The 17,934-nt window shown below is 35.5% G+C and overlaps 2 protein-coding genes across 2 annotated transcripts; both read right to left on the reverse strand.

The window, feature by feature from the left end:
• Position 1: 1 nt before the first annotated feature.
• Positions 2–7,118, reverse strand: LOC143346971 (neuropeptide Y receptor type 2-like). The gene is made up of 7 exons (XM_076775720.1): positions 7,080–7,118; positions 6,878–6,989; positions 3,900–4,313; positions 2,927–3,154; positions 1,735–1,917; positions 1,449–1,646; positions 2–737 (listed from the first exon to the last, which is right to left on the reverse strand). Exons 3-7 carry the CDS (start codon positions 4,002–4,004, stop codon positions 132–134), a joined length of 1,320 nt encoding a protein of 439 aa, XP_076631835.1. The 5' UTR covers positions 4,005–4,313; positions 6,878–6,989; positions 7,080–7,118; the 3' UTR covers positions 2–131.
• Positions 7,119–7,706: 588 nt separating this feature from the next.
• Uex (metal transporter uex) lies at positions 7,707–16,221 on the reverse strand. The gene is made up of 14 exons (XM_076774639.1): positions 15,733–16,221; positions 14,769–15,060; positions 14,532–14,681; positions 14,288–14,443; positions 14,012–14,200; positions 13,733–13,906; positions 12,791–12,962; positions 12,492–12,683; positions 12,258–12,404; positions 12,043–12,180; positions 11,672–11,944; positions 11,366–11,601; positions 11,046–11,273; positions 7,707–10,961 (listed from the first exon to the last, which is right to left on the reverse strand). The coding sequence occupies exons 1-14, from the start codon at positions 16,185–16,187 to the stop codon at positions 10,806–10,808; spliced, it is 2,958 nt and encodes a 985-aa protein (XP_076630754.1). The 5' UTR covers positions 16,188–16,221; the 3' UTR covers positions 7,707–10,805.
• Between the last annotated feature and the right edge of the window lie 1,713 nt (positions 16,222–17,934).

Consider the following 17,934-nt stretch of genomic DNA (forward strand, 5'->3'; position numbering starts at 1 on the left):
CTAGTACTTTCGAAGAATCCGTGGATTTTTAACATTGAAATTTTCATACGGTTAATAAATATATTTCGTACAAGCCCTTTGTCTGATAGTCACAAAATATGCATGCATTGGTCAATCGATATTTCGGTATCTCATAACTTTTCCGAATTGGGTACTTCAACGATGCTACCTATACTGCAACTGGATCTTTTCTTTGACTGGTTTTGTTGATTTCTCGAGCTACTAGGCGTTCTGTTACCACCTAATCTAGTCTGAAAAGCTTCTAATGACTTGGAGCTTTTCTTGGATCCTCCGCGTTCCGCGTTTCTGGCGTTACCATCGAGGTCGCGCCGCCAGAGTTTCGCGAAACAGACTCGAAAGTTTTCGGAAAAGACACCGTAAAGCAGAGGATTGATCACGGTATTCAATTGTGCTACGATCAAGGTCCAAACAAAATGGTGCGACATCAGGAAAAAATTCGTGTTCTCGTTAGGCCTTCTACCGTCCACGTAAATCAATAGCATCACCGTGGTGATCGGAAGCCACATTACGAGAACGGCTATCACGTTCAGTAGTAAAATTCGTACAACTCGAAGATGCTTATGGAGTCGTATCTCCTCGTGTTGGGAAAGACTACCGGTTCGGCCCTGTCGACCCGTCACCGATGCAGTGGATAACTTTCTTCCTGCCCAGGGTAGTAAAGTTCCTACCACCGATAGCTCGGAGTCTCTTCTACCTGTTGCGCCGCTCTCCAATCCCTGAATATATTTATCGCGTCCATTTAGAAATAGACGACCGTGACACAGACGCTTAATTATAAAATACAATACAGTACAGTAGCTCCTCGTTCAAAGGCGAAAAATTGGATTCGACGGCTGCCCTAAATCTAGGATCGATAGAATTCGATCACGAACTCGAGCATTAGAGTGAGATTTTTCCAGTGAAAATGAGTCTTAATAGTAAGCGTAAAAGAAGAAAAAGATTAAGTCTTGAATCGAGGAATTAACGTATGTACACATACACGGTGTTCGGCCACTTCTGGGAAAAATTTTAATGGGAGATTCTAGAGACCAAAATAAGACGAAAATCAAGAATACCAATTTGTTGATCGAGGCTTCGTTAAAAAGTTATTAACGTTTAAAGTTCCGCCTCTGGAACGGCAATCTGCGAACAGCTGCGTACGCGTGATAGTGGTTCTCATTCACAAAACTGTAAGACTGTCGATACGTCATAAGTAAAGTTTCTCATGCTAAATGAGAACCACTATCACGCGCACGCAGCTGTTCGCAGATCGCCGTTCTACAAGCGGAACTTTAAACGTTAATAACTTTTTAACGAAGCCTCCATCAACAAATTGGTATTCTTGATTTTCGTCTTACTTTGATTCCTAGAATCTCCCATTAAAATTTTTCCCAGAGGTGGCCGAACACCCTGTATTTAGAAAATGGTATTTATTGTAAATGAATTACTTGCGTGACGCATGGAACGGCCCATCGGCTCCGGGAGTCGAGAATTTTTTTAAAGATCCGCTGATAATGATAGACCAGAAGTGCCATAGGTAAAAGACAAGCAAGAACGATGATCGGTAATGTGAAGCATAACGAGACGTTGACGATTTTGTTTCGTGGAAAGACCAAAGTGCAGATCGTCAATTCGTTCGTGATATCCTGCGCATTTGAACGAACGTTAATGGACAGTATTTATTAGTTTTAATTGCACAGCTGTCAATTAAAATTAATGGAAAAATATTTATACCTTCGGTCTAAACCAAAATATGACCGGTAGAAAAACGAAAGCTGCGATGATCCACGTGATGAGACTGGCTGCTAAAACTCTGGGCCTCGTTAAGGCACTTCTATAAGGAGCTATCGCTAAGCATCGATGTCTGTCCATTGATATAAACGTCAATGTCCATAGGAGCACAAAGCCGCAGACAAACTATAAGGAATGAAAAAACCAGCAGATAATTCAGGTCCAATATTAGATTGTTTAGTTTCCTGTAAAATTCTCTTCTTCGCTAACAGAGAAATATGTACCATTCTTCCACGAGAAGAAGGCACAGCGTGTTTACATCCCCACTCTTCCTGCAGTCCGCTGATTGACTGTCACCGATCTTCGTCATCGTTTTCAACCAATGCTTGTGAGTCAGCGGACTGGAACAGGAGTGGGGATGTAAACACGCTGTGCTTCTTCTCGTGGAAGCACGCTATAGTGCTGGACATAAGTATTGGCACAGCATGATTATGGTGGTACAAATGCTTATAATTACTAAACAAAATTATAACTACTAATGAAAATCTTCAATAAATACATTTTTGTTATTGTTTTGTGAATCAATGTATATATATTATTACTTCTGTTATGTAATTAACTAAAATAGATAATAAACGAATCTGTAAAAAAGTTTTTCCTTCAAATTAATGTGTTTAGTAATTATAAGCATTTGTACCAGCACAACCTCGCTGTGCCAATACTTATGTCCAGCACTGTATAAAATAACAGTTGTGATTTTATTAAAATATGTATGTTCTCTAGTTCATAATACAAACTATGGAACGATATAAAACGATCTTTTTATCTCGGTGTGCATGTACACGACTGGAAAGTGTAAGTTCATATTAAATTCGTGCGTTGTTTCTCGTAAGGAGGAATCGAGCCTAGAACGCATTAAAAGGAGCATCGTATTTATAGGTCCGCCCTTCGTGCGTGATTACGGCCTTGATCCGTGAAGGTGGGTTTATCGAATGACAACAACTTGCTCCTATTATCGTGTACACGCGATGTTTTGTTCTCGTTCTAATTAAAACGATCATATTTTGATAAGAGTCTAATATTAATATCCAGTGTGTCATGTTTTTTTTCTCTAAATTGTACAAGTCCAGAAAGGGTTAGAAAATTGTTTTAAAGAAAAAATATAAAATCTGTAGATCTATAGTAGAGATTTTACCTGTGAATAAGGTAGTAATCTGCAGATCGTTTCACCGAGTTGCCAAGACTGCGTTAATCTAGTGTACGCGATTGCTGGGACGCCAACAGTAAATAACAGATCGGCGGCAGCCAAATTTACCAGGCACAGGTTCGTGGGCGTTCTCATTTCCTTGTACCTAAGTATACAGCCGGCTATTCCCAAATTGGCACCAACCGCTAGAACGAAGCTAATGGCCAATATCACCACCTGTGGGCACGAGACTTGTCTCTGTAGAGGATAACCCGGTGATACGGGGAAGGAACGTAATAAACGAAAGCCATAGGTTAACGACAATAAAATGTATTTTTATGTACTGGTTCGGTGTCTAGATCGAGTCTGGAGGCTCGTGCCCCTTGTCTCGTGTCCCCTGAAGTAAAACATCGACACCTTCTCGGAGGTTCGAGGCCATTCCAGAATGCGGCATAATTACAAAGGTGTCGGTAGTTTGTTAAAGTCAGTATGTCGCTTACGACAATACGTCGCGTTTACTTGCAATGTCGCGCCGACAGACAGCCGAACGACGGCAGCCGGGGGCACACGAGCGTTGAAACGACATCTTGTCCTTACAATTGAAAACAATCAAGGCAGACATAGAAACGCCGGTCTTGTCTGCTTTGGTTGTTTTCGATCGCAAGGACAAGGAAGAACGTAGCAACGCACGTCGTTTCGACGCTCGTGTGACCCTAACCTAAGAGTATACGCAGAATCGTACATCAACGAAACTTCCGATGGTCACAGTCGATCGTAATTATTCCCCGGTTTCGCGTCGTAAAATCTGTGTCTGAAGCAAAACTAGGACGCATTTGCAGCATTGTTCGCATCTCTAATGAGACACAAGTTTTCGAGCGATGCCGCTGCTAATTAATAAGTTCGCGCGTGGCGACGGTTATGCGGCAACACGACGAAACAACGATTTTACAGAAGCTAACGAATCGCAACGCGATAAACTCACCTCGACGGCGCTGGCTCCTTGTCGATTCCCGAATTGACTGTAGTAAGTGAAGTAATATCGTGCTCCCCATTCTTCGTCTTCGCCCCAAAGGTAAGACGAGTTCATTTTTTAAATCATCGACGTTCCGCTATCGTGCCAAGGACGAGCTACCGGGCTCATCGTTTAAACCCTTGCGCTCCGTTTTCTCGACGAATTTATTTTTAATTCCGACGTCTTCTTGTCTTTAAACCCCGTCGTCATCGTTTCGAAGAAATTAAACACTGTGTGTCGTGAGTATATTCGTTTCTTAATTGGGTTCCGTTTTACTGTTCCTTGTTCCGCGAGACCGTTCTTCGAACGACGCTCGGCATTTTAGCAGGCTTTTATATTGGCGCTTAGTCGCTCGCTGTATCCGGTTGATAGGACTTATCGAGTCTGTAACAGACGAATCGTTTAATGCAATTTAACTTCTGGACAACCAACTTGCGGTCTATTAGTGTCAGTTACGATCGATCGCATCGCTTTATTGATATCTGTATCGCGTTAAATTGTACTCGCGATACACTGTTGAGAGTAACAGGTGTCTATTATGAACCATGTTCAAATGTATTGTACTGGTACGATGAATAGTGCTCCACGATAAAAGTTTAGAGCATGTCGCGGGTTTACAATTAATTTAGAACGGTAAAAATGTTTTAAATATATATGTATATACAGCGTGTTCGTCCACCCCTGGGAAAATTTTAATAGAGGATTCTAGAGGCCAAAATAAGACGAAAATCAAGAATACCAATTTGTTGATGAAGGCTTTGTTAAAAAGTTATTAACGTTCAAAGTACCGACCGTACTGAATTTTTTTCTCGAAAATGCGCAAGATTTCGGGGGTATGTCTATTCACCAAAAATGATTGTAATTGACCCCCGCAATCGAAAATAATTTTTCCAGAACGATTTGAAGTTTTTGAATTTAATTGTTAATAACTTTTTAACGAAGTCTTTATCGACAAATTGGTATTCTTGATTTTCGTCTTATTTTGGCCTCTAGAATCTGCCATTAAAATTTTTCCCCGGGGTTGATCGAACACCCTGCATAAAAACAAAAATTATCACGTAGAAGTTATACTCTCGAAATGGTGAAACAAAATTAGTTTACGCTACTGGATAATCAGGAGTTTAAATATTCTATTCCGATCTATAAGTGCATTTTAAATGTCGTAGATGAAATGAAACTTTGAGAACCACTGGAACGACGATATTCGGTGTGCACCAGCCTAATATATTTTTTGGGAGACCAAGTACGTAGATCGATTTCGAGTGCCAATTAGCGTAGCCGAGATTCCTCGATAGAGACGAACGATGCGAAATGAGATAAGGGTAGTCTTTTTATCATCCACGTTCGAATCTCTCTCTTTTGTTCATTCAACCTTGGCCACACGCAACGGATATTGCCTACCGCGGAGCATCTTTATCCGTGACTCTCTCGATCGGTCGTATCGAATCAAGCACCTAGCTAAGCTTTTCAAAATAGTTTCTCTAAAATGTCCCCCCTCCTTGGAACGTTCTCTATTTTACGCGAAACACTACGAAACGCCAAGCGTGCACGTACTACGGGCCTTTCAAGCCGAATCGATTCGCGGTTCGCGTGTAAACGATTTCTTTGTCTTGCCTCCTATTTTTAACGGGCCGATAAACGGAATAGTAATCCGAGACAGAGCTTCGGAAAACATTTACGAAAGTTTACAGCTCGAAGAAGATTATCACGTTCGTTAGATTTAAAAAAAGCGATGAAAGCGTTCTCTTCTTTGAGGCGCCGCGGCGCGGCGGTCCGTTCGGAGAAGTTCACGCGGAACCACGGGTATCGTATTCCTTTACAAATTGTCTCCCTCGCGACGTTTACGCGCGTAAACTTGCTCGAAGAGATTTAGGAACCACGGAGTCAATCGATCGATCCCTCTTTCTTCGATTATGTCGATTATCTATTCTTCTTATCGAGAATCGATATTTTGAATTTTCGTCGTCGATCGGGAGCATATTATCGAGGCTGTGTTTTTACTCGCACGGAGATTGGCTAAGCAAAATGGTCGATAAAAATAACGACAATGGCAACAAGGATTCAATAAAAGCATCTGACAAGTCGAATTGTGGACAAATATACGATAGAGGAGACAAGATATGTTTTTTTTTCTTTTTTTTATATGCTCGGATATTTATAAAACTGATGAAACATCGGTATTGTTTGTATGAGAAAAAAGAAAAAGGGAGATCGAGGTTGAATTTCGCATCAGCAAAGGAACTGAAATATCCTAATGACCGGAGGGAGCGGCTTTTACCCTACAAAGACAGAAATTCTCGTTCATTTCATGCAATTACCGCGCCGCAAGTTCTCGTCTCATTCTCAAAGAACTTTTGTCCATGACCAGAGTAAGTACAATTATTTTTTTGTCGCGTCAAGTGTTGGAACGGGTAACGATCCTGAAAACGGTGAGCTGACTTCGATAAATTGTCGTTAACAGTTCTGTTGCACGACCGAATCTAGTTCTTGGGTTAATAAATGATTTTATTGCGGTTCATTTGTCTGACGTTATCGCCATCTCGACTCGGATCCTTCAAATAAAGAATAGTCGAGTTTTAATTCTCCTTCGTAGCCATCGCAATAAATCGTTTTCTTTTATCTATTATCGATAAACAGGAATCTCGGGCATTTCTCTTCGTTTCTACCTACGTTGTATTATGCATTTTACTTAATACGATTCACTTCGCAACGCGATCTATGATTTACTTGGTAATTTCACTTTAAACGGTAATAAAAACTGTTTAACGCGCCATCCTTCGTTACATAAATTGATCAAGTTCCAGTAATTTCAATGATGCTTTTCGATTCACCTTTATACGAAACATCTTCAAAAAACAAAAATACAAGCGAATCGGTATCATTATACAAAAAAATTGTACAGTTACTTATGTGAAATACGTTTGAAAAGGCGTATAAAATGCACGTACCTTTGAAACGGTGCGTAAATCCAGTATCAAACGCAAAAGAAATTATAAATAATAAACCTGAGAAAATTTTAGTTGGAAATAAAAACAGAGGTCTTTAAACAGTTTTGATTCACTGAAAACAAAAAGAGAAAGAAAATAGTATGAACATTTTCGTTAAATTATTTTATAACAACGTGCAAAAGTACTGTTTTCCCGGACTTACAAATAACGCATCCGACGCCTGCAGATGCTACCTGCTAACTGTCAGCATCGAGCAACCATCATCTATCGGGAGTCGTTTTCTAGTCAGTGCATGGCGCGCATTGTTCTGCGCAGGTTTAAAAATTTTCTCACAGTTTCCTGCATATTAAGTTGATTAATAAGTTTGTACCCTTTCCAACATGCATGATATATGCATAATACAATAATGTAATTTATAATCTATTCCCACCTCCAATTAAAAGACCGTTTCCGGTACATAATTCCTTCGATGATACTCTCACCATACATTTCGCATAAATTTTTACAAGTTTGTGCTTCGTTGTTTCCTTCTTCAAAATATAACAGTGTAATATTGACTGTTAACCTTATCGTTAACTGATACTACAATAAATTTTAAACGACATAAAAATATTAAATATTTTTTTTACGCATCGATAATTTCTGATTAATTCGCGTTTTACCAATGTTTATTTTACCACAATAAAGTATTTTTGGAATAGGTGAAAAAATATTAGATAGGTGGGTACCGGATTAGAATTAGATTTTATCGTTCAACGATCGAAAATTTTCTCTCGATCGTCTGACCAAGGTCAATAAAGAGAAACTAGTGCTTTGAAAACGAAATTATACTTTTATTTTTTGTATACAGTAATACGTTGATATAGTGTATGTACTTGACTCTATTTTTCTCGAATGTACAGTTTTTTTATCGACACACATCGATTCTATAGTAACGATAATACAGAATATATAATTTTGTTGAAAGTATGTGCAGTATTTTCGCTGCTGTACACCAACACTGAACGTGCTAATCTTTTGGTATGCATGCCTTTATTCGAGCAAACTTTTTTGTATCAAAAAATGATATGAAAAATTATTATGAATAATCTCTTAGATAACAGTTTTGATGAAATTTAACTGATATTGCACAAAATTGTATTGGTGTAAGCAGTATGGAACACTACTTTCGTTTATCGGCACGCCCTTACATATTAGTTAACTAAATATCACATTGCAAATGTAACACAATATGAATTTTGTTCTTGTTACAATTTCGTCTGTAAGTTAAGACATCGATCATAAAGGTGACTTAAGATTTGTATGAATATAAGTATATCGACATAATGTTAATAACATCTATAGTTTCTATGAAAAATTATAAGAATTAATGAATTTTAACGTGTGTAATAGATGAGTTTTTTAAACCAATATCTAATAACTAAGTGAACTACAAAAATGTTGCGTGTAACTTTTATTGTAAATTAACAACGAAAAAATAATCAACAATAAAAATAAAGTAAATTGCATAAAAATAATAAATGCTACAGAATAGATAATATGTATCTATTGTACCGCGTGTGTACGTATTGCAATTCGAAATTATATGTCATTTAAATATACTGACATTGATCGTTCATTTTTTTTGCAATATATAGAATACCGTAAACACAATATGTTAAAACGAATATATTTTAAAGCTATATCGCACATTATTTCATATTTACGAAAACATTCCACAAAGCTACAAAACACATGCAAACATATATGTTTACTTAAAATCGTTCAAACAATAAATATAGACATATATGTATATAAAAAATAAAATCTGAACGATTTTGTACAGTTCACGCTAATCTAATATTGATATACTCTTTGCGAAATATGAGCATGCATACGTAGAATTCGACAGTTTAAAATTGAATTTTCGTTCAAAATTTTCGAACAACTGATACTCGTGTAGCGGTAGTTATCAGTTTTGAATTTTCGATTCATTATCTGAAATTTCCTTTTAAAAACAAACATCGAAACAACAATTAGTAAGTATAAAAAATATGGCAGTAACAGTTTAACTATTAAATTTTAAGTGAAAATAACGATAGGTCGTGATGATTGAAATGAGAAACTGTAGATCTTGCCGCTATTCTAATGATCCTATATGTTGAACTTGTTCTATATATCTTACGTTAAGTACGCTAGTCGATTATTATTTCCGTAAAAAATCCGACGATACGTTCTTTTTTTGTCTTATTTCGTTACTTCGCAGATTTAACATCTTATTAGATAATTATTATCTCTTTATTAGGGATAATTAAAAATTCAGGGAGATTTCTATTCGTTCTTATCGTCCTTCCACGAGAAGAAGGCACAGCGTGTTTACATCCCCACTCTTGCTGCAGCCCGCTGATTGGCTGTCACCGATCTTCGTCACCGTTTTCGACCAATACCAGTGAGTCAGCGGACAGCGACGGAAGCGGTGATGTAAAAACGTTTTGCCTTCTTCTCGTGGAAGAATGGTAGCTTTATCTATTTCAAACTCAGGATATGTACAAACGTTGACCGTCAGTTTACATTGGCAAATTATTTTTTGTTTTAGACAGCAAGTAACAGAAATAAAAGCACACTTCGTTACATTCGAAATACGTGACTAAATTCTTACGTCACACGAGTATATCTTCTACGTATGTAATAAATATGATATATCGTATGAAAGCGTATGACAAACGAATATCTGTTTCATTTTTAAAATATTTAAATCGGTAATATCATAACAACGCGAGTCGATCGAAAAGAACGTATATTTTAAATTTAATATTGAAATTATATTCATTTTCTATTAAAGTGCATTTCATTACAGACGATTAAACATAGTTTTATAATTTGTTAAGGCACTGAATAAAAATATAACGGACTACCGTAGTTATATACCGAGGGTCTTATCGATTACAAAGATGAGGGATTTATTCGTTATTTCTATTCACACTATTCACACTTGTGTCAGAAATATGACACAAGGAAAACGAGATTACTGAACAAAAACAAATATCTTAAAACCCCCTCTACGTCATCTCCTCTACGTATTTATAAAGGCGATTAAATAATGCGTTTAAACTTTCTTTAAAACACGTTTCTCTCGATTTGTCCTTCCTTCTATTACACATCTAACGTGCGTTTGATCAAATACGTTCTTTGCTCCTACGACGGTAAATAAAATCACAACGCCCCAACGATATTCGTTCGGTATTCATCTTTTTAAATCCTTTCGAAATCTGCTTCGTTCTTTAAAGAACACAAGAACACGAATAACATTGGTATGCGATCGTTATAAAATGTCATGTAGATGTGTATTTCATTGCTATAAATGTAATGCACATTTCAGAAGATTCGCTTTTTAAAAAAAAAATGCATGACTAAAATGATATTTACAGGTGTTAATTAGATACTGTTAAAAATATGTGTGCATTTTACGGTCAATAATAGAAGATGAAGTTTTCTATGACAGTGAAAATATACAACTTTCAATGAGCGTTTCGCTCCCTATGAAAAACAAAAAAACCATTATGCTTCGTAAAGCGGCGCTTAAACAGAAATAAGACATTCGTTCAGTGAAAATATGTTTGAGTTTTGGTTACGTATTACGGTACTTATGTAGACTATGAGAAGAGTTGAATGCATAAGAGAACGTCTGTAAATTTGGCAATCTTCCCTGAGCGTACTAACTTCATAGAACTAGGATGTCGCGGACAGTCTCTGAGCCATCTATTTAAAACTTAAAACTCGCATGATCGGCTATCGATTTGTTTTGCGATAAATATTTAAGTAATTTGTTAAGTACATAATGCCATGATAGCATTGTATGTCATAGAGGTTTTTCCTGCTCTTCGTTGTTTGATACCTGCAAGTCCAATAGCGTCGACATGGTTAATCATCGTCGACTATTCTCCGAACGTTAAGAATCCTCTTGCTTAGGCAGGAGATTCGTCCTTTCTTCATCTTCGATTAATTTCTTTACCGACATCACTCTGTTTGCTTCTTGGCGGACAAGAATTTCCGTATCCAAATCCAATTTATTTTGCCCCTCGGTGGGACTTGTTACCGAGGATGTCTGAAATATAATGTACAAAATTATTGTTCTCTACTGTTATACTTTTGATAAAAAAAAATAATGAAACTATAACATAAAAGATACCTTTATTGGAGAATTCTTGAGTTTGCCATTATGGTCGCTATACGATGAAATAAACTTCGAATGCGTGACGGGGCTAGCACTGACTGGAGCAGGCGAGGTTGGAGCAGTTGCGCTATGAACGGGAGATTGAATACTGTCCTTTTCCTTTTTAATCTCTTTTTCCTTATCAATTGGTAACACCGGAGATTCTGGCACACTGCGATCATCCTCGTCCAAAGAGTGCAGTAACTAAAAATGAAAAATCATAAAAAGGTTTATGCAACAATTCGACGATGTTCTCATAGATTGCAATTTTATGAACGTTTCATATAATAATTAACCTTTTCTACTTCGTCGTCGAATTGTTCGTGGCCGGGTAACGGATCTTTTTGGCTTTTCTCCAGTAGTGTAGCTCGTTTTGCAGCCAAATATAGGGATCTTTTGATTTTAACGTAAAACACTTCCGTTACTGCACGCACTGTGTAGTCCGGAACAAATGTGCATCGTAACATAGAATCCAGGTTGATCGATTGTATGCTTCCCACTGCCTGAGGATTCGTATTAGTGGGCGATTCCGCTGAAAAGTACGATGTATAAGAAACTCGGTAAAGATCATATTTAAAGGATAAATTTGTTATAAATCTTACCAACTCCTATATTAACGGTGAGCGCTTGGGAACCGAAATATGTAAATGGGCCACTTTCAAACATCATATTCTCTTTGCCGACTGTGACTTCTACTCGACCTTCCAAGATCAAAACAAAATAATCGACTGCTTTTCCTTGTTGATAAATCACGGCCACCGGGTCGTTTTTCGCCTTTTCACGCGATTTGACTTTGATATGATAAATAATATCTTGTTTAAGCAAACGACGTAAAATAGTTTCCGATATTGTATCGGGCTTAAATGCATCTACAGCTGTGGATTATACATTACACTCAGATGTATTTTAAGAGTATTACAATAGATTTTTATATAAATCTCATATTTTCTTAAATCAAAACACTTCTTCCTACTTGTAGACAAATACTGAAACATGGCCAATGTCAACTGCGGTGATATATGAATTCGTTGATTTTCTTTCTTCTCCGCGAACACAGTAAAATCTTGTATTTTATGCTTAGCTTGTCTCCTACGTTTAGTTCTGTTATCCGCTGTGGGAAATCACATTTGGTATAAATTTCATTCAGAAATATAAAGATATCTATTTTAAATTGTTAATGAATCTTACTGAAAACATCCGTTTCATCCATGATCTCAGCTTGAATCAATTCTTCTATAACATCTTCCAATGTGACCAATCCTATTACTTCATAAAATGGATCCCCTTCGCCTTCGTTATTTACTCTTTGAACAAATGCCATATGACCTTTATGACCTAAAATAAGTGTGTATGTTTATTATATGTCTACTTTTAAGACACTTATATTACACGAATAACATTTATTTAAAAAAAAACACTGACCTTCTTTAAATTGTTTAAACATTATGTCTAATGTAACATCTTCAAAAATAAAATTGCATTGGTTTTTATAAAATTGACATAAAGTTTTTAACGGCATGTTATCATCTGGATCAACAAATGCAAGATCTTTAATGTAAAGCATTGTTACTATGTTTGTTCTTGTCCCTTCAAATACTGGTATTCGCGAAAAACCTGAAAATTAATAACAATAAACACTATAAAAATTTATTTATATAAATTAATTGTTTTTAAAACAATTGTTTCAGTAAATATGTACATAAACGATAAAAAGTATGTACCTGATTTCATGATCTCGGACACTGTTTCAAAATCTAAAATAGCATTGTAATCCAACATGTATACATCTTCAATTTTTGTCATTACATCTGCCACAGTTTTTTTTCGTAATTCTAATGCTCCAGCAATAATGTTCACTTCGTCTTTTTCTAAATCATTGTACCCTGTTGTTACCTACAAGCAACATTGACATAGTATGGTCTCACATGAACTACTATCAAATCTTTAACAATGTTATTACATTATATAAGAATAAAAGGAGTCTTGTAAGGAGTTTCGATTATTAGTTACACAAGTTATTTCTCTGTTTACTCGTGTTCATACATATGCGTGTACATCGAATGATACAAAAGCGATCCTCGTTCAAATTCCACGCGTGCATCAGGTATCAAACCACTTAACAATGCACGCGCCACCCCTGCGATCTACACTGTGTCGACTGTGTAGTAATACCAATCAACGCTCGATAATCTTCTGCGCATATAACTGCGCACACGCGGCGTTTGAACGAGGATCGCTTCTTCGTCGACGGCGTTCGTGCACCTATGACGTCATGACAAGTTTTATGCCGTCCACTCTACATACACTTGTATCTCATAGAAGTACATTTTAACGATAAGTTCATCTTAAATTAGTACAGTATGAGTATGAAAAGTTATCTTATTTAAGTTTCACATTGATAAGTAATCTAACATGTACTCTATAGAAAAGTTTATTGTGAAAACTTCAAGCAAACGTCAGTAGATCAGTATCTTACCTACATATGATTGAATTTAGATGTCAGTATAATTATCTGCCCTATCCACGCTCATTCTGATAAGATCCATAACAGTAAAAGTTTGAAAAGATGTTTGATAATGTATACTTCAAATTACAATCAAAAACACTATATTAAATATATATTGTGAAAGTAATGAAATATACTGGTCGAGTGTTTTACTCACCCTCACAAGTTCCTTCAAACGTTCGCGATTATAGACGTTGCCAATTTCTTCGCCAAGCAAAACGTCTAAAAGTTTGCTAATAGGATAGCTCAATGGAAATGTTAATATCATGGTCAATTTTGTTATGTAAATCGTCTTAGCTCCAATACACAATCCATGTCTACTGCAAATAGCCTGAAAAGTATTACATCCATATAATATATTTCGATTTAATGTCGTCGATGGATCAACAATAAATAAATCATAAGAAATGGAATATATCTTTATAAATATACATACTTGCGGTGAAATTTCACCAAAAATTACAATAGCTAAGGTGGAGCAGATAACAGCAACTAATCCTGAAGTCAAGTCATCTAATAAAATAGTGAAGATCGAATTCACCAGAACGTTCGAGAACAGTATTGAACACAGCAAATAATTTCCATGATTCCTCACTGGTTGTATTGTCCTTGCATACTGTTTTTCCTTCAATGCGCCAATAATTAAAGAATTATGAAATTAGTACACAATTATAATTATAAAATAAAATCTATTCAATATAAACAAAACTACCTTCTCTGTTCCAGTATTACACAGTATTTTTAGTTCAGTTCTATCCATTGCCATTAATCCCAGGTTCAGACCAGAGAACAGAGCAGAAAAACTAAGACACATGAGAATAATTACAATACCAAGCCAAAGTGGCAAAAATTTCTCGTACGTATAAATCTGTAAATAATTGTTATTAAACAGACATATTTAATGAAATAATTTTTGATGCTATTCAATTTGTTTCCAAATGAAAAATAATACTTACGGTATTCCATGTTTCAGTACCTTGATGTTTAAACAGCAGAAGATCTGAACCTTCTTTTCCATATATTGGTTGTTTTACACACACATAAAATGGGGAACCAAGTGGCAATACCACATCAATAGTTGCAGTATGATTCTTTACATTCTTTACCTACAGCAACCACACATTTTTAAGATAGTATTTATGCACGTGTCTTCTTAAGCAGGAAATTAAGAAACAACACAATTAAATGCTCACTAGAAACTCATTGCTTTTAATTTTATCACAGATAGAACCCCTTTCCGCCGGTTCATCCGTGAAAGTGACCAAAGTATCTTCTGTGATACCAAAGCCAAATAATCTTATAACTGCTTTACTTCCAGCCAATATCTCAGGAATTCCATCACTGCTATAACTGGGATCCTTGGCTGCTATTTCTATTCTCAAGCCTTCGATAAATGCTTCCTTAAAGGGATGTTCGGCTATTAACTTTTTATGATCATCATTGACAATAGGTGGTGGATCAGCACGGCGTGTACGAAAATATTTTCTGGGAATAAAACACACAAGTAATATAGAAAATGGAAAAGTTACTATTTAAACCAGAAAAGAAAAGAAAATCAATAATTGATGTCAAAGTATTTTTCCAGTTTTTTAAATAACCAAATTAATGAATGCATTATTATTTTAGGAAAAAAAATTCACAGTAATTTATACACAATATACTTTATTTTCATTAATTTAAAAAATTAACCAGCCTACTGTTTATAATAGATTTTGCTAATTGTCTGCATTCATAGAGATAGATATAGATATCTAGGTCAAGGTCAGCACCATTCCTCAAATTATAATTAAAAACATAACAGAATAATGTATTTTGCTTTTTCAAAATTAAAATTATGTTTAAATATTTTTTTATATATATATAAGCCATCTATCAACTGAAAATATTTAAACTATTGACATTTAAGCATATAAACAAAATGAATTGAATAAAGGGAATTCTTCATTGATATTACACTGTATCACGGAAATAATACAAATTCGATGTGCATAATTGTAATATTATAAAATAAGCTCGTTGTTGTCAGTAATATTGCTATTTTCATCCTTTTTAAAAAAAAATTATGCCATGTCATAAGGTGGTTAACTATTATTAGTAAAGGGAATTTTGTTCAGTGCTGTTAAGCAAAAGTTACGTTATTGAGTATTTAAAACTTACTCCGATTGCAACGGAGGATTGATAGTAAAGTTGCGTCCAAGATTGGTCCATGTTTCGCCGAATCTGGTGACGATTCTTAGACAGAAATAGATTGTGGTAACCTTAAAATTGGGAACTTGGACAAATTCATATATCGCACGACTGCCGTTTGGTGCAATCCAGATCGCGTTCAATTTGTTGTTTGAATTGCAATTGTCGGATGTAGGTGACCAGCGTAGAAAAACGTTGTGCTCGAGGCCGGTGCCAAGAATTTCAATCAAGAAACCTGAATTAACAGACAGGTGTTCTCGCGTGTGAGATTGATTTATACTTAAGACATTCACTGATTTCACTCTCGGATTATTAAATACTTTCACTCCTGTAAATGCATTAGCGTATACTAAATTGAATATCGTAAAAACAAGTAATAAAAGAGCTGCCGGTGTGCCTGAGCGGTCAACATGTTGCGCCATCATGCGACAAGTGCACCATGACAACTTCACACAGTAGTCGTCTAATGCTTTATTTATAATCTCGCATTCGTAAACTGCGCATGCGTATTACATCGAATGCATCCTCTCCATTGTTCGTAAAACATGCTATCATACTCTCTGAAAGTGGGGAGAGTTGACTCAAATCTGTATATGCAGCCACATTTCACTAATGATATAAACTTGTGAGTATCAATACAATAAACTATTAAAACCCGCTCATACAAGAAATTCCAGTATTTATACCAATATTGAATAGAATTTTTAGTAATCCCGCGATGCACCTAAAAAGAGGGTGCTTCTCAATTCAAGAATAATTAACAAATTTTAAATACATTTCTCCTACAAACTTACCTTTTTTTGATCGGTATTGAAGATTTATTAGGTGTGTCTGTACCTGACTTAACTTTCGATTAAACAGATTTCGTAATAGGTCCCTAGGTGTGTAATCGTAATAGAATGTGATGTTTTATAAACATCGATAGATCATGAGTTATTTTCTGTCGTCGATATTATATTATGAATTAAAAATTGTAAATGTGTTTTATAGTTAAAAAAAAGCCATTCGGGGTTACGACACCTGATATTTTAGAACTGATTAATATCTGTTGGGCGTCTTTGATCAAACGACAAGGGCTTTGTACATTACAATAGGAAGGATATTTCCAATAATTATTGAAATATACCTATAGATACTAATTTACAGCGAAAAGACATTTCTGTAAACGAAATTACGCGATTTACGATAAAAGGAAGTATATGTATATGTATACGTAGGTTCAACGTATAATACGTTGATAAATATATTTTTATTTTTATTACTTTATTTGATATCTTTATATATTTTCTTTCATCATCTCCTTTACCACAAAACTGTAATTATACATACGTATATGTATAATAAAAGTACAGTAACTTATATTTTCTATTAAATATGTACTTCATCGGGGCACAACATTCTGTCGTTTCGGTCCTGTTGAAAATCACGTGGTTTTGTTTACCAAGTTTTTCGCTGAATGATAGACATATATGATGAATGTATATAGATATACATATGTGTGTGATGCATGGCCTCAATAAACCTTGTTCATATTACCTAAATGAACTACGATCATTGCTAATCGGTTTACGTGTCCAATCTCATTTTATCAATTAGAAGTCGAAGTTTATCTATATATTTAAATATAGTATAGTACGTTCCATGGAATATGAAGTTACATATGAAAACAAAACTTATCACGTGATCAAAATTCACTAATACACTTTATTGAGACCAGGCTTATGCTACTTATCTCTACAATGTAGAGTCTATACTATAAAGTCTATAATATCTATACAGCATATAGAATATAGAGATCAGTGGTATGTGGCGGTATAGCTATGTGCACGCCCCTATAGTCAGAAACCAGAACCTACTCACAACGCACCCCCAATGGAGAATAAAAAAGACTAAACGCGCTTTGAATAAAGAAAACAACGCTCACTTCACTTGTTACCGAGATTCCTCTTTATGTTTGTCCAATGTATAAATCATTAATTCATACAAAATCATTCTACGATTTTGTTTTTATATTTGAAACCTATTTTGAAGTTATATTTAGCGACAAATTTTGTGCACTTTAGGTGAAAGAAATCGTATTTAAAGAACAGCAAATATAGTTTTCTATTTTCACAAAATGATTCGATTTTATTAATGAATCGTATACCGTGTACTTAAAAGTTTAAATTTTGT

The sequence above is a fragment of the Colletes latitarsis genome, chromosome 10 (genome assembly GCF_051014445.1).
Source record: "Colletes latitarsis isolate SP2378_abdomen chromosome 10, iyColLati1, whole genome shotgun sequence".
NCBI classification, from domain to species: domain Eukaryota; kingdom Metazoa; phylum Arthropoda; class Insecta; order Hymenoptera; family Colletidae; genus Colletes; species Colletes latitarsis.

What these genes read in the sequence shown, in the direction of transcription:
- Uex (XM_076774639.1), bottom strand. Translation starts at nt 16,187, where the DNA reads ATGATGGCGCAACATGTTGACCGCTCAGGCACACCGGCAGCTCTTTTA. An exon ending in GTTTCAGTATTTGTCTACAA is followed by an intron (nt 11,945 to 12,042) that starts GTAGGAAGAAGT and finishes TATAATCCACAG; the next exon opens with CTGTAGATGCATTTAAGCCC. An exon ending in TCAAGAATTCTCCAATAAAG is followed by an intron (nt 10,962 to 11,045) that starts GTATCTTTTATG and finishes ATTATATTTCAG; the next exon opens with ACATCCTCGGTAACAAGTCC.
- LOC143346971 (XM_076775720.1), bottom strand. Translation starts at nt 4,004, where the DNA reads ATGAACTCGTCTTACCTTTGGGGCGAAGACGAAGAATGGGGAGCACGA. An exon ending in GATTACTACCTTATTCACAG is followed by an intron (nt 1,918 to 2,926) that starts GTAAAATCTCTA and finishes CATTCCTTATAG; the next exon opens with TTTGTCTGCGGCTTTGTGCT. An exon ending in CCGTTCCATGCGTCACGCAA is followed by an intron (nt 738 to 1,448) that starts GTAATTCATTTA and finishes AAATATATTCAG; the next exon opens with GGATTGGAGAGCGGCGCAAC.